The following is a 16780-nucleotide window of genomic DNA, read 5'->3' on the forward strand; positions in this document are numbered from 1 at the left end:
TGGCGAAATGCTGGAAGTGGTAAGGGAATATGTCTACTTGGGGCCGGTGGTGACCGCTGATCCGGATCATGAGAGGGAAATAACTAGAAGAGTAAGAATGGGGTGGAGCACATATGGCAGGTTCTCTCAGATCATGAATGGCAGTTTATCAATATCCCTCAAGAGAAAGGTATATAACGGCTACATCTTACCGGTACTCACCCATGGGGCAGAAACGTGGAAGCTAACAAAGAGGGTTGAGCTTAAGTTAAGGACAACGCAGCGAGCTATGGAAAGGAAAATGATAGGTGCAATGTTAAGAGATCAGAAGAGGGCGGAGTGGGTGTTCCATGCGGGTGAATGACATCCTATCTGAAACCAAGAGGAAGAAGTGGCTTTGGGCAGGGCATGTAATGTGAAGGCAAGATAACCGATGGTCCTCAAGGGCAACGGAGTGGATTCCGAGAGAAGGCAAGCGTAGCAGGGGGCGGCAGAAAGTTAAGTGGGTGGATGAGATTTAGAAGTTTGTGGGGATACGGTGGCCACAACTAGCGAAAGACAGGGTTAACCGGAGAGACATGGGAGAGGCCTTTGCCCGGCAGTAGGCGTAGTCAGGCTGAGGATGATGGTGATGATGAAGCTTGCTACACCAGTGTACTGCATGGTTAGGAATTCTGCACAATGTTTGACAGCATAATGCTGTTCAAGCGTCATAGAAAACCGAAGCAGGGATACACAAAGATTGATCACATCGCCAGAAGTTCTTTTTTTTTTTTCACAACAGTCAGGTTGCGAGTCATGTCGTAAGCCAGGCAGTGCGCCCGAGTTCCGCAGGAAGGCTAAAACCCACCTCTGAGATTAGTGGCATGCCCGTCACCCGATTCCGAAAGCCTGCATGTGGCACCCCGTCGCTGCTTTGCAAAAGCGCCCACAGGTGGCGCTGTGCTCATGGGTGGCCCTCCTTGGCACCGCCCACTTTCCACTCACAACATTGACAGTGGAGCTCAATTTTCAGCAGAACGGGAGCCCCAATGCTACTGCGTTAACATGAAGGCCTGCAGACTGCATCGTGAAAACTATCCTAGTACCGTATTTTCTGGTGTATAAGACACACGCGCCATATATGCAGGCTGTCATTGAAAAAGTTGATATATAAGACGCACCCCAATTTACCCAGTTAGGCCAGTGAGGCTTAATTAAACATGCTTGCACGACCATCGCGAAATGCACCGTACCTGTGAGAAGTTCTTAATCAACGCTGAGTGGTCAAAAAAGGCAACACTGACACCATAGCCGCCCCCTTTCTAGCAAAAAAGAAAGAAAAACGGCTCTAGCAAAAAAGAAAGAAAAAACAAAAGAACTCTCCTTATGTCCATAACATTTTATTTCTACTTAAAGCCTTCGCAGTCTTAATCTTTGCATGCGCTATCAAAAAGTTCGCCCATTTCTGGAGGCAGCGCGGCTGGAACATTCTCTTCGAACTACGTACGTACTACAGTCGAACCCGGACATATCAAATTCGAAGGGGATCGGAAAATAGTTCGATATAGCGAAAATGCGATATACAGATATAGGCTAAAACAGCACTCCCGATCATAACAAATTGTGGCTTACCGTTTGGAACAGCCGCGAATCACATAGTATGGGCACGCAATGTGAAAGCGCTTTATTATTTCGCGGAAAAAAAATCACTAATTTTGGGCTGCTTTTTCCTCTGGGAAACGAAGTTCAAAACACTGGTCTCGATCTTCTCGAGGCTGTCCAGGTGTGAGAGCCCAGTGCCTTCCATTTCGCCGCAACAGCGCCGAATCAGGCTGAACGCTGACGCCAGTTCAGTGGCTGTGCACGGACGCGTTTCTTCGACAACGCAGCTGCCCTCGCCGGCAGCTATTCCGGCCACGATGTCCTCATCAGCGGGGTCGGCTACCGCTTGAACTTTGCTGTCAGTCACTTCGGACGGAATGGCGCCGGAAAAATTGGACAAGTCGTGAAACGCGTCGTCAAGCACTCATTGTCATCTAAATTTTCCAGACATTCATCTCCGGCCACTTCAAAGCCTGCCTTGCCAAAACAGTTGGCTACTGTAGCCTGCTTCACGTCGCGCGTTGAAACACAGGTACACACAAGAAAAACACGCGAGGCGCAGATGGAGCGGTCCGAGCGAAGCCTATGCGAGCGGCAGTCAACGACGCCGCTGCGAAGGAACGACAGAGGGAAAAGAAAGAGCAGGGAGAAAGATCGGCGCTCTGGGCTTCGCTTTCTTTTTTTCTGAGCTCTCTCTTCTCCCCCAGACCGTTTTCTCTCTCTTCCTTTCCCCCACGTCGCCATGCGTCTCCACGCCGCGCACTCCCTTTGCTGAGCTCCACTGACCTTGACGGAGCACACGCCGGCGGTACAGGAGGAGCGGGAAAGCTCGCGCCGGTGGGGCGCAAAAACGGGGAACTAAAAAAAGAAAAGGCCCTGCGCCTGCTGACTGACTGCGGAAATGTTCTCTGCTGAGGCGGCTGAAGACCGGGGAAAGCGCACCTTCCAGGGGTGCGGCGTGGCGTTCGATATGATATGATATGATATGATTTATTTCCGTCAAAGCGGTAGGGGCTCGAACAAAAGTGAAAAATAGTTCACTTGACGAGGTACAAGCCCCTCTTTACAAGGCATACAACGGTTGCGCAACATATTTACATGTGTAGTGATTAATTTTCTGGACACACTTTACACACAAAAGAAATAATAAATGTACAAAGCCACTGCACGAACTGAAGCAAAATAACAAAATAAGAATATTGCATTTTCATGTCGGAAGATAGCATAAGCACAATACATATATTAAGAGCAGAGAAAAAATACATCATCATTATACAATTCTTAGTGAAGGTACCATCTCTATTATGACGAAGAAAAAGTCTTCAACATTGACATGCTAATATTTTCTAAATGGATGTTATGACTGTGAAGATAGTTAAGTAACGATGGAAGGGAATACTCTAACATTTGACGGCTAAAATTTGTACGCAAAAAAGGAACCTTCCAAATTTCTGGAGACCGAGACGTCAACCTGCCTTCTCTTAATTTTAAGTTTGCTATGGATGGAATAAGAGCCTCCTCGCTATGAAGATCTTGCTTATATCTTCTGGCCAAGGTGAAATAATAGAAGAACTTTTGGTTGGGCTAGATGGTGCATGTTGTAAGAAAAGAACAGTAGCGCAACCAAGACGAACACAAGAGAGGACCACACAGGACTAGCGCTAAACTTCATATAACTTTATTCACTAACAGCGCAGCAAATATAAGGAAAACCAGGACACGTGCAGAGAGATACCAGTTTCCACACAAGACTATCTACAAAACCGTTCAAGATACGCCATTTCCAATTTGAAGAGGTTCACCGACGTATCGCTAACACAAGATACACCTCTCTTCCTTATATGAAATGCTTCCAATAGTTCCCTTGCCCTTGTGTCCTTGCTTCTACCTGAAATCTTTATCTCATGAAACCGTGGTTGACACTTTCTGCAGTACTTGCATCTTGCCTGTGGCAAATGTTCTGCCGCTCGAGGGCATTCATAACACTCAGCACAGTGCTGAGAAAGGTGTGCACCACTTACGTCCTTCACTGACCGGGCGTGCTCACCTGCCCTTTCATTGATGCACCGCCCTGTTTGGCCCACATAGGCCTTCCCGCATGACAGCGGTATCTCGTACACCACCCCGATGCAGCAATTCACGAACTTCTTTGCATGTCTGATGCGGCACCCACTCTTGTCTTTGCTCGCGATGTGCGCGCAGAGCTGTGCCAGCTTGCGTGGGGCTGAGAAAACAACCGGTACGCCATGTTTGTTGGGCACTTTTTTCAAGTGGTGGGCTACCTTGTGCACATATGGCACTACTTCAGGTTTCACAGCCGCTTTTCTGTTGTCACATGGCTGCTGCATCTTGATGTCTTTCATCTTGTTCAACAGGGCTTCAGCAACCGCTGTGATGATTGTGCCAGGAAATCCTGCCGAACGTAATCTTTCAACCTGCTTGTCATAGCTCCCTTGCATGGTATGACAACACGATTTCATGAGAGCCGATTCAAGGCAAAGCGCCATTGCCAAATGGCGCGTTTCACAGTTTTTGACTGGGCCGAAGCATACGGTAGTAGCTCCTTCTGTGCTCGCGGTGCATATTGCCAACATGAATGACCTTCACCCACAGTGATGTTAATGTCTAAAAACTGTAAAGAACCCCCCACAGGCAGTTCATGCGTGAACCCCTCCCATTTCTTTAAAAGTATTTAACACAGAACTCACAGCGTCTGTGTACGTCAATTCATTCTGTTTTTTAAAAACTACCAGGAAATCGTCAACATACCTAAAAACCTTCAGTACCCCCTTCCCCGTTAAACTTAGTTCAAGGGCGCGGTCAACAGATGTTAGAAAAATGTTAGTCAGTACAGGCAGGATCCAATGCAGATCCCTTGTCTTTGGCGATAAAATTTGTTGTCGTAAGCGACAAACGTCACACCAAGGTAAAACTCAAGTATCTTCATAAAATTATCTATTGAAACCCCTGATGAGTTCTGAAATTGAACCGCACCGCTCCCTTCTATAGCTTCTCTTACAGCTGCACACAACTCACTGTGGGGCACAGAATAAAATAAATCTTCTACATCGAAGGAAAACACATACCCAATGGAAGCATTTCCTTCTAGATAACTAATAACATCTTTTGAACTCTTGGTATGAAAAGGATCACGTACAGGAAGATTATTAAGGTGTTTTTGCAGATATCTGCTTAGATTAAGCTGCCAAGTGTCCGTCTCGCTAACTACAGACCGAAAAGGCACTGACGGTTTATGCGTCTTCGCAGTAAAAAAACACTGTAAGCGCATTCTTCTTAATGTTCGTAATGCTACTCGCAAGTCTGTCTAAATTCAAGTCTTTGCACATCCGGGCTGCCTTGCCTTTCACTCTCGTGGCACTGGATTTCACAGCAACGAAGTTCTTGGCAATAGCTTCAACGGCTCTTACTCCGAACTCTTCCTCGGTGAACACCACAAAGCCGCCCTCCTTGTCGGCTTGGAGAAGCTGGAGGTTGTTTTCTCTAAAGTAGGACACTACTTTCGTCAAGGCACGCTTCCCAGTCCTTGTGCCACTGTTGCTCGTAGATCTTGTTAACGCATCCACTCCATCCAGTAGGCATCTTGGATTGTTTTCCGCAGACGTCTTTCCTGCTACACGCCTATTCAAGGCCAGGAAGTCATGTGCTTCAACTTGTGGCTCATGGCTGAACTTCGGTCCTTTGCTCAAAAGTTGGTTCACTTCACTAGGAAGCTCAACTTTCCCCACGACAGTCACCGACGTCTCTGGCTGCGTCTTGCCCTTTGTCACAGCAGTCCGCATCACTTGGTTGAGTGTGTGGGCCCACCAAAACTCCGTCACCCTCCCAATTAGGCGGCGAACTGCTTGGAGCTTGGTCTCTGCTAGCCATCTCGGATCCATGGAGCAGCATATTGTGCGCACATGGTCTTCGCACCTTCTAATTTGTCGCCACAGCTGGTCTTTCAAAAATCTGCACAGCCGCTTCAGAAGACCTATCGGAGGCCGCTAAAGGCTGTGTATGGAAAGTATTTGGAATTTCGTGAAAAGGCTTCTGGTGTGTGTATTTGCCTCCACACCTGCGATTAGTCGAACGGCTTTCTTTTGTAGAATTTGAATTTGATTTAAGTTTGTAAATGTAGTGTTACCCCAAACAAGAAAACAGTAGTTCACATTAGACATAAATAACGCATTAAACACATGAAGTGTAACAGCAGGAGGTAAGAAATTTTTGAATTTAGCTAGTATACCCACGGTCCTTGAAATTCGAGAAACGACGTTATTTACATGCACATCCCAGAGCATATGTTTATGAAAATATACACCAAGAGTTTTAACTGTATCGACAAGTTCTATGGCTGTGTGACCAATAGATAAATTGACACTTTTTGTAAATGTCGACTGTCTGGGGTGAAAATTACTGCCTTTGTCTTTTTCCCATTTAGTTGTAATGAATTTAACGTGCTCCATAAACTTAAGTCCTTGAGAGTTCTGTTCATGTCTCTTTCTAGGCAATCATAACTTTGACTACGAAACAACAAGGTTGCATCATCTGCATATATGATAAACTTGGCATCCGAGGTGATATTTATGATATCATTAATGTAAAAATTATATCCAATGTCCGGCGAAAATGGAATTTGATATACAACACAACTGTCCTATACTTTTACATAGTATTTTGAAGGGGATAATCTGTGAGTTTGATATAGCCAATAATTCGAAATATGCAGGTTCGATATATCCGGGTTCGACTGTACGTACACGGAGCAAAAAAAGTTGAAAAGGGTGACTAAAACAGAACACCGACTTGTCTTGGCTTGATAATGGCGAGAAGCACGACTGTCGCCATCTTTTGGCATTCCACATTACTTTTTCTTGGGACCTCCGAAACGGCCGCGTATTTGTGATCCCAGAAGTCGTGATTCCCGCCGTTTCGTGATTAATTTCACCTAAAAAAGTTGCGCACGCCGGTCCGCTGTATTGAAGTATTGACCGTGTTATTGGTACTGACATTTTTTCAATGAAAAAGTTAGAACATGAACCTGAGTCATTCCTGAACTCGCAAAAAAACCCGAAAAATTTGCGTATAAGACGCACCCTTGCATAGTTCAGTAAAAAAGCTGCGCCTTATACACACTGAAAAATACGGTAGGCAGCCACCCTAGGGCCCACCTGTTGATGTCCTTCTTGTAGCGGTCGGAGAGGAAGTGCAGGGCCAGTGGGATGGTGTTGGCCAGGCACTGCAGGGTGGCGTTCATGTAGCACGTGTTGCCCAGGTTGCGCAGACCGGCCGACCGCTTGAACTGCCATCGCAACACAGCCACAGGGTAGACTCAAGCCATGCCCCGAGGGGAAAACAGCCAGGAACCCACCTCTTGCCCCGACGAAGGGCTGATACTTCGGACACGGGGATAGAACGCTTCGCCAGTGCGTGCCCGCGGCTGCCGACCGATGACGGCCGCTGCTGCGCTGGTCTCCACGCTGCAATGCAAGCAGAGAGACCGCTCTCTTCCTGCGATGCCAACAAAACTGCACGACAGCGACAAGTGCCACACGACGGCTTGGCCTATTTTGTTTACTACAGTGAAAACCGACGAGAAAAATAATAACAGAATTTACAGGCAAACAAACACAAAGCCAACGTGAATCTCAGACACTGACACAACCGTGAAATCAGCCAGGCATAATTAACCACACCCTGATTGCATATATTTTTGCCTTTGCAAACATAAGCAAGGCCTCCTCCTGCTATACCGGCCCTCTCTCGCAGTCCAGTCTGTTACCCTGAGAGAGCAAATGTGAGTTTAAGGGGCACAAGTGCTTAAGGTAAAGCCTGCAAAATCATTTTGCGATAGCATCTGAAATGGTGGTGAAATAAAGCAGCGTCAGGGTTCTCTGCAGTGCACAGGAGAAGCCCTGACAATGACGCCAGGTACGACAGCGCTACATGTCCAGCAAAGAAACGCTGGTTTCATGGAAGACCACTAAGCATTTTCTGGAGCCACCTGACAATGCACACCAGCATGCGGCCGAAGACAGTGGACATCTGAAGTTTCGGTAACAATGACGTCACTCCGACGTTTTCACCGCATTCTCCAACGCAGTGAGCAGAAGCAGCCTGAACATTGTCGCAGTTTTACTCAACGATTGCGCCACTATTTTAAATGCCAGTGCAAAAACACTTTGGATGCTTTACCTAGAAGCTTCATAGATTGAAATTTTCGAATAACCTCAAATTCTCAAAAAACCATTTCAGCTGCCCATTAATGACGAGCGGTTGTCTTGCTTTCGCATTACATGCGCTGCCCAAGTCAATTTCTTCCTCTTCGTTTTCACTAGGCTGTCATTAACACGCGTGCAGTCCCTCCTCGCCCACTCTGCCTTCTCCCTGGCACTTAATGTTACACCTACCATTTTCCTCTTCATAGCTCACTGTCGTGTCCTCAACTCAAGCTGAACCCCTTTCGCTAACTTTCACTCTTCTGCCCTATAGGTGAGCACTAGTGAGATACACCTGTAATACACCGCATTTGCTCACGTAATTTGCCCCTGCACATAATTTGCGCACCCTGAACTTGTCTTGAAAGAACGTCTTGCTGGGCACGTTGGTAAGTCTTCACCTTTGCTTACAGGCGCAAAAAGAGGCACAAGGCAGAAAGACGGGACGAAGGGCCACTCACAACTGATTTATTCGAAGGCAACACGCATAAATATATACGCCATCTCACATGCAAAGAATACTATCATCTTCGAGGTTGATATGATAGCGAACGGGTGAAAAAATTTCTCTCAGCCTTGTACAAAGATATGGGTGTGTCGCTGACGCACATGCTTCCTTTTTCTGCAATAAAAAAAAGCTTCGATTAGTTCCCTAGCTTTTGTACCTTTGCTTTTTCACAGAATTCGTACACCGGAAAAACATGGCTCACAAGAGCGTGATGGGCAGGACCTTATGTCCTTAGGCATATTTGGGCCTTCTTTATTTTGCTCAGCGTTTCTTTCGTGTTCCCTGATGTTGCCTTCGAATAAATCAGTTGTGAGTGGCGCTTCGTCCTGTGTTTCTGCCTCGTGTTGTGCCTTTTTTCGCGCCTATAACCAGACCTGAACTTGTCACCTGGATTTAGAAAACAAAGAAAAAAAAAAGAACTTCTACTCGCACATTTTGTGCTCCCCATCACTGGCATGCACCATGTGAGAGGTGCGAGTGGCAAAGAAATGTGAGACTGCCCGACTGTCCTGCTGCTCGGTCTGCCGCTAGTCAGCCGGGCCGCAGAGAGAGTATCCCCATCCGCCTCTGAGCTGCACGCCTGCCGTCTCGTGGGGAACTACCAACACAACTTCAATAAAACATGGTGCTGGGCTGGGTGGTTATGCATACCTGGTAGGAAGACAGCACGACAACCACAGGGGAGGACGGCACACAGAAGAACGCTACTGTCAAGTGATTTATTTTGCCACCAAGTCACATCACATGTCACACTTTGCGGTGCCAGCTATCTCGGACTAACAGATACGAAAGGTGCTATCACCTCTTCAGCTGTAAAAGTGGCTGTAGTCAGATAGAGATTGCAAAAAAGAAAAATGAAAAAAGAAAGACCCGCACATGACATACGACCAGGCAAGGAAGTAAAGTAAAGTAAGATTTTACTTCCTCGCCAGGTTGTATGTCGTGCGTGGTTCTTTCTTTTTTCATTTTTCTTTTTTGCAACCTCTATCTGACTATACCTACATTTACAGCTGAAGAGGTGATTAAACCAGTCGTATCTATTAGTCCAAGATGGCTGGCCACGCAAAGTGTGACATGTGATGTGACTGGCTGGTTATACAAATGTGACTTGATGACAAAATAAATCAGCATTCATTTGTCTCTCCTGTGGTGATCGTTTTTGCTCTGCCTTCCTACCAAGTACCTCCACAATGAGGGGTATGATTGTAGAAAGAAAACCAGCACAAAGGACAGGAACGCATGCTTTTATTTATTCATTTCCTTTGCACTGGTTCTCCCTCCACAATCAGGCACCGACTCACCCAGCTCTCCACCCTCCTGAAGGGAGGGGTATGCGTCTCATATTTTGAGTCAACTTTCTTTTTTTGCCAGCAAGCGGTGTGAGTTGGGGAGCAAACATATATGCGGCAGTTTGCAGTACATATTGCACGGCATAACCTTTGTAGACTTTTCTAGGATGTGTTTGCAAAATTTTCACGTAATTTGCCGCACACTCCCTTTTTGAGGCCTTATTTTAAAGGGAAAAAAATTGCGCAAATTATGCGAGTAAATACGGTACAATCCTCTTGAGGGTTATTGGTAAACGACCTGAGGTGCAATGCAATGCATCGCCACCATCAGCCCACTGCCGTACCTCTCCACATTGACCCTGTCCTTGCACTCTCATCCGCCCACCACCCCCATGCTGCTACCATCTCTTGGGATCCAGTTCAGTTCAGTTTAGTTTATGGGGCTTAATGTCCCAAAGCGACTCAGGCTATGAGGGATGCCGTAGTGGAGGGCTCCGGAAATATCGACCCCCTGGGGTTCTTCAACGTGCACTGACATCGCACAGTTCATGGGCCTCTAGAATTTCGCCTCCATCGAAATTTGACCGCCATGAATTTCAATGGAGGCGAAATTCTACAGGCCCGTGTACTGATTGCCCTTTACGGACCATTGGTTATTACACGAGTCAGGCACAGCTAAAGAACGATGCACGACAAGCACTGGCGGCCCTGTTGTTATGCACCATCGAGTTCAAGGTAAAGTTGTTCTAAACCCCTGGCCTCTGCATTACATGTAGCCTTGCCCATGCATGGGTATGTGGGCAGGTTGTTGGAAGGCTCAGCTTTGTGGCTGCAGCAGCTGTGCTGTCCAATCACCAGGTGGGAAACCACAGAGGCATGCCCTGCAGCAGACTGGAACTGGGGCCCACCTCTGGGAGGGCTTCAGGGTGCGGTCAAACTGGGGGGGGATGGCGGCTGCAGGCTCCTCCTCCTCAGCCGTGGACAGGTTGGGGAAGGACCGCGACCGGGTCAGGCCACTGCTGCTCCGCATCGACACGGTCTGCGGCCTGGCAGCTGCTGCGCTGGGCCCCCCTGTTCAGGGGCGCACAGGCTTCGCATCTGCTTGCAGCACTTGTGTGCCTACACCACCGATCCCTGCCACATCCTCTGAAGCAAATGCTCCAGTCCCACGTTTTGAGGCTCAGGTGGCAGCTCATTATATTTGGCTTCCCTTCACAGAGAATCGCTAAGGCTCAGGCTTTCTTCCAACACAACAGAAAACAGTCCCAATCCAAAGCTCAAGGATCTCAAATTACGGCCCAATTCCCCTTACAAGCGTACACTGCACAATGCTCACACATGCTATCTGTACCCAATGCCGTCATAAAACAATGCACCGCACGGTCTCCGGTCTGGTCTTTCATGCACCACACAACTGGTGGAATTCAGTTGCGCCATTTCTGGATCTTAAAAAGCGTTCTGACTGCCCCCCACATGCTCTTCTCCTCTGCTCTGTTGGATGAGTAGACCTGTCTAGTAGATGTCGCAATTAAAGGTGCTACATCCCACTCTAAAGATATCACATCCAGTCTGGGGTCTGTTGTGGCACCATAGTTGTTTTTAATCTACTACATTAACGATACTGTTCAGAAAACTTCATACAAATTACACCCGTACACAGATCACTCACAGCCCGAAGGCCAGTGAATACAACGTTCGTGCTTTCCAATACAATTTAGACAGCATCCACCAATGGTGCATCACGTGGAAAATGACACCGAATTAAATAAATGCAAACATGTTTCTTTTACTCGAAAATGCAACCCAATAAAGTTGGTGTACAGTTTAAAGTCTGCATTCACACTAACCAAGTGTTTGTCATAAGTGTGGCTGTTGTACCTAGTCATCATATACAGGGCATTCCGTATTTATCTGTCCAGGCAGTAAAAAATTCTCCTGAGAAAACTACTTGCCTGTTTGGGCTCAAGCACTGACCACAACATGAACTGGTGGGCGAGTTGGGCCGACATATCTAGTGAAGCAGCGCTACGGCACAGGGCCAAAGGGAAGAAAGGGACGAACACAGCGCTGAACTGACAACAAATGTTTATTCCGGATGCTAACAGCATATATATATACTCTATTGCACCTTAGAAAAAACAAAAGAAACAGAGAAGACCGGAAAATATCAAACCCAGTCACTATGCGCATGCAGCTGTATCGCGTGCACATCGCTCATTTGATATCAGAAAGTTGTGCTGTTTCAACGAGATGGCAACGGAAGGAGTGCTGATGCAATTCGCACCCAGCTTCATGATCTCAGAGGCCTCAATAATCTCTCGTGTAAGCTTATTCTTATGTTTAGTAACTACTTGGCTGTCTTTGAAAACGGGGTAACATGAACACTCGCGACAGTGAATACCTATGTGGCGGGCCGCGTTCTTAACATTGTTTCCATGCTTCCTAGGTATTTCATTTAGACACCGGCCAGTTTGGCCGACGTATGAACCACCACACGTCAATGGGACTGAGTACACCACGCTGTCTTGGCATGGCACAAACTTCATCCTGTGGTTTTTCTTGCAATTATGACCAGATTCTGATCTTTTATCCGGGCCATTTACCCTCGCACATAAGCCAATCAGTCTCACAGGTGGCGAAAAAACAACATTTACTCCAGCCTTTTTGCCTATTCTCTTTAAATTGTGGGACACAACATGGACATAAGGTATTACTGCCAGATTTCTTTGTTTGGAATGAGGGACAGCGTTGCCCGCCTTCAGCTTTTTTAAAATTCCTTCTGCTACTGATGCCAGAATATGAAGGGGGTATTTTGCGTCTGTTAGTCTATCAATCTGATTGGAGAAACTAACATCAAACTTGTGTGGGCAGGATTTTTGCATGGCATTTTGAAAGCATGACGCCACAATGCCTCTTTTCACGAGCTTCAAATGCGCTGAGCTGTACAGAAGTAAGGGCTTTTTACCCCTAGGATCAAATGCCCAGCACACATGGAAATCAGTAAAATATAGGGTCAGATCAAGGAACTTAATGCGATCATTCACAGCCACTTCATGTGTAATTTCCAGCGGCAAAAGCACTTCAGAGAACATCGCGCACAGAGAAGCGAAGCTAGCCGGGTCACAATCTAGTAAAATAAGGTAATCATCTACATATCGGAACACTCTTACAACTGTAGAGCTCATGAGCGATTGTTCGAGTGCCCTGTCAAGCTTAGCAAGAAAGATGTCACTTAGCAATGGAGCGATGCAAGAACCTATGCAGATCCCATTCTTTTGAATAAAAACAGTACCTTCCCATTCTGCATAGGTTGACTGAGGTACACTTGAAGCAGGTCTAAAAAGCTTTCTGCGGAAATGCCGCTAGCGTTCTGAAATGCTACCACTCCGTAGTCGTCAATTGCTTCACTAATGCACTTAAGCAGCTTGTCATGAGGGATGGAATAATATAGGTCTTTTACATCAATGGAAAATGCGCGGAGTGGCTTGGCCTGGTCAGCTCTTTAGGCCGGAATACATGGAGCGTTTTTACCGCGGCGAATTGTCGATTTTCGCCCGACGGCGCAGATTTGACGCCCGGCGTCGAGAAAAACGCCCGCCGCCGCCGATCAGGACCGGCTTGATTTTGACGCGCGGCGTCCGGTGAGACCGGAAGCGGCGGCTGAAGCGAGCCAATAGCAGCGCAGAAAGCCCGCTCTTCCGGTCCTCGGCCTGCCGCTGCCAACATGGCCGCCATGGCCGTCGAGCCAAGCAGTGTTTTTGGCACGGAAATGTTATTGCCGTGAAAATAAACGCATAATCAGACTTGAAATGTTGCTTTTTTTGGGGAACACGGCCGAATCTTGGATCAGAATGCCTGTGCTCCCTCCCTGAAGCGAATGTGTCGAAGACAACCGCAGCCGCTGGTGTCCGCGGCTGAGCGGGTGTCCAAAGGTACGCGACGGCATGCATTCTAGCATCAAATCTTTATAGATACTTAATCGCGCATGCTAAAATTTGTAGAATGGTGTCGAAGTGAAACTTTCCTGATTTTAACAGAATGGTCAGCGTCGCTGTTCTCACAGACCTTGCACAGTGGTGTTTGCCCCTTGTTGATCACATTTGCTTTCGTGTCGAGGGATACGCGGCGGCGCGCCGCCGCTTCAACGCTCCATGTATCTCCAGCCGGGCGTTGCGCTGTCGCGACGTTTTCTGCCGCGCGAATGTTGTCGAAAAAAATGTCGCATGTATCCCGGCCTTTAGAAATTCAATTACTTCGTCCGACTTCTTTACCTGATAAGGGTCGTCAATAGTTAGGTGAGCTAGGTTATTTTGTAAAAACTTCCCCAGGCTCTTCTGCCACGTGCCCTTCTCAGAAACGATCACTCGTAAAGGCACGTGAAGGCTTGTAAACGCACAAAGTAGACATGCACAAAGTAGACATCCGATTCCGTACAACCCAGAAAAGTTCCAATCTTAAATTGGTAATAAAAAAGCGCAGACTATCACGAGCTACTCTGTGGTCGGTGCTTGAGCCCAAACAGGCAAGTAGTTTGCGCATTTTGAACTTAGCAAAGCGCAATAAAAAGACAGGGACAAGAAGAAGAAGAAGCAGGCAGGATAAACGCTTGACATCAACTAGTTCTTTACTCGGGAAAAAACACATATATACAGATGCATAGAGGGCAGAAACAAATTATTAACCAAACAATGAATCGGCTTTATCACAAGTGAGTTTAGCGTGAACAGGTATCAAGGTAGGCAATTTCCTTGCGTGATAAGGTCAGGGAAGGAGTGCTAACACAATTTTCAGCTTTCTTTACAATGTGATGGGCCTCTATAATTTCTCTGTCAAGCCTCTTTTTTCCTTTACCGCACGTGCGCGTGGCATTGAACTGTGGCTCATTTGCTTTGCATTTTTTACATGACTTGCAGTGTTCTGCTAGGTGCCCATCCGTTGCTACAGCTTGCACAGCACGACGGTGTTCCCTCAACCTATCGTTCAGGCACCTGCCTGTCTGCAGCTTTACAACCTGGACAGATGAATAGGGAACACCCTGTATACACATGAGGCAGAAACCAAACATGCCCACCAGTGACTGCAGCAGCAGCAGGCTTCAGTGACCTGGGTGGAGGGGCTGCCTTGTCCCTCGGGGCTTCCTCCCTCTCCTGCTGTTCTTTGCGTTTCCGCTCCTCCCTCAGCCTGCACACAGCAGGAGCAAAAAATCTGGCAGCCACTCCCCAGACCGAGAGGGTGCACAGCCACCCACACAACACCGCCAGCTGCACGAGAATTGGCTCCAAGGGAAAGGAAATGGCACACACCTCGGTGGACACTGCACCTTGAGGATCACTGGCCCACAAGCTAGACTCCAGTTTTACTAGCACTTGTAAGCTATACGCCACGAGAGATCGTATGACACCATGTTGTCGGGAAAACTGAGGCAGGCCAGTGCACATGACTGTCCGAAATGGCAGTGCCTGGCATGCTTTGTGTACTCATACAGCCATCAAGCCACATGATGACATCGCCCCGTTTTTCTTGCCACTGCAGGTGGAATTTGCTGTGCTGTACAGTAACTGACGCCTCCACCTTTTCCATAATCTAAGCAATTATGTGTAAACGCGACAGCAAGTGTAACTGACTCACTGGGGACACCCTGTTCCTGCACTGAGTGGCAGTGAAGATTAAGGAAAGGAAGCCTCGCATCTCGTGCCCTAAGGGAAGAAGGTGCTGTGCACTCACAGGGGCATTGTTTTGCCTCCATAGAAACTCCGGCCCAGCCCCCTTTCCTTTTCTCAAAACCAGTGGGAGGCGCCCCTGGAGATGCCCGGTGGCTGAACACCCCCTTCTGGCCACAAACTTCAACTGCAACAGGGTCAGCGGACACCTCAATCATGCTGCGAGTAGGCGTCTGTGTGCACCACTGATCAGGCACCGAGTGAAGCACAGGAACAAGCCAGGTGTCGCCTGGAGTTTCCAACCTCCACCCAGAGGGAAAGCTGGCGCCACCCTCTCTCTCACTTCATCCGCCACCACGGGGAAGAAGACAGCGTGTTGTACAACTGCCCAAATACAAATTTCGCAGAGCACGCATAGAATGTCTGGCGACCGACAGAGGCCACGTCCGCCGAGGACAGCCTAGGAATGGACCCTTGGTCCACCGAAATTTAATACAGTCAAATTGCGCCTGCTCCTCTATTTGGGAGGCTCCTTAGGGAGGGGAGGATGTGGGATACACAGGCATCCTTCGTCACCCCCGCACTGGAGTCACGAAACGAGCATGCATGTGGAGAGAAGGCACTCTCCTTGCTCCCAACAGTGCACTGGTGCAATCGGTCGCCCCAAGAGAGGAATGCCGCAAGGGGTAAAAGGAGGAGCTCTCTTGCGACTCAACTCCTGCAAGCTGCCCCGACGGACCCCTGCCTGCCTGCGCCTGACACAACATGCTCAACAATGACTCAGTGAGCTGCTCAACCTCTATTTTTATCGGATAGAACATTCTTCCGCAGTGTGTTTTACCTCGCGTTAGGACAATAAACTATTTCCTAGTGTGCCCTGCCGTTGCCTATTTCGTCTGAACCTGCCGTGGTTGCGACTCTGCACCATGGGTTGGGGACACGAGTTGCGTACAAGTAAACACCTGCGTGTAGCCGGCACGGAAGCTCGACTTCCTGGTTGGCTGAACGTGGAGTGACCCCAGACCACCTATAAACAGAGGCCGTTAAGGGCCTCTCCTTTTCTCACAACCAGTGGAAGTTTGACCAACGCTACTACAACCACCTACGACCGAATGACAACCCACTGACATCCAGTGGCTGCAGTGTCCAGCTCTGACCCAAAAGCAGCTGGAGGTCGGATCAGGAGGCAGCCCATTAGGTTGAGGCTCAATTTACGATTCACCACCGCCAGCAGTTTACAAACTCGGCGGTGTTGTGTGGGGTTGATGCGGCCTCGTGCGGCGAGTGGTGCTGCAGCCGAACTAGGCTCCGGTATGTGGCCACAGCTGCTTCAGCGGCGCACGCAGCACAAAGCAGTGTTTCTCCTCTTAGTCGCTAGCAGGGCATACGAACTGGTGTCTCCAGACACGTTGTGGAAAGGTCATCCCCTGTTCGTAGTCACATTCGTTGGTCCCGGGAACTTATTGCGGAGGCAAGGGACCGAAGTGGCACTCCAGTGGTTGCAGAGCACGGACAGTCCCCTCACACTCGGGGCACTGACCC

The 16780-nt window shown here is 48.2% G+C and overlaps 1 protein-coding gene and 1 pseudogene across 6 annotated transcripts in view; both read right to left on the reverse strand.

The window, feature by feature from the left end:
* Positions 1–16780, reverse strand: part of LOC149327703 (ubiquitin carboxyl-terminal hydrolase 8-like) — a 269416-nt gene that overhangs the window by 63191 nt on the left and 189445 nt on the right. For 5 of the 6 annotated variants that reach the window (XR_016285926.1, XM_089562388.1, XM_089562393.1 and 2 more), the window contains 4 exons: positions 14650–14759; positions 10487–10649; positions 6935–7043; positions 6735–6865 (listed from right to left, as the gene is read on the reverse strand). Coding sequence is in view for 5 of the 6 variants with exons in the window: in XM_089562388.1 (XP_089418514.1) it covers positions 6735–6865; positions 6935–7043; positions 10487–10649; positions 14650–14759 (513 nt within the window). In the remaining variant the exon portion in view is untranslated. The remainder of the gene's footprint in view (positions 1–6734; positions 6866–6934; positions 7044–10486; positions 10650–14649; positions 14760–16780) is intronic. The other variant, XM_089562390.1, reaches the window with a different exon arrangement.
* Positions 4221–6723, reverse strand: LOC149327705 (uncharacterized; annotated as a pseudogene).

The sequence above is a fragment of the Amblyomma mixtum genome, chromosome 10, assembly GCF_055824585.1.
Source record: "Amblyomma mixtum isolate Tamu chromosome 10, ASM5582458v1, whole genome shotgun sequence".
NCBI lineage: Eukaryota > Metazoa > Arthropoda > Arachnida > Ixodida > Ixodidae > Amblyomma > Amblyomma mixtum.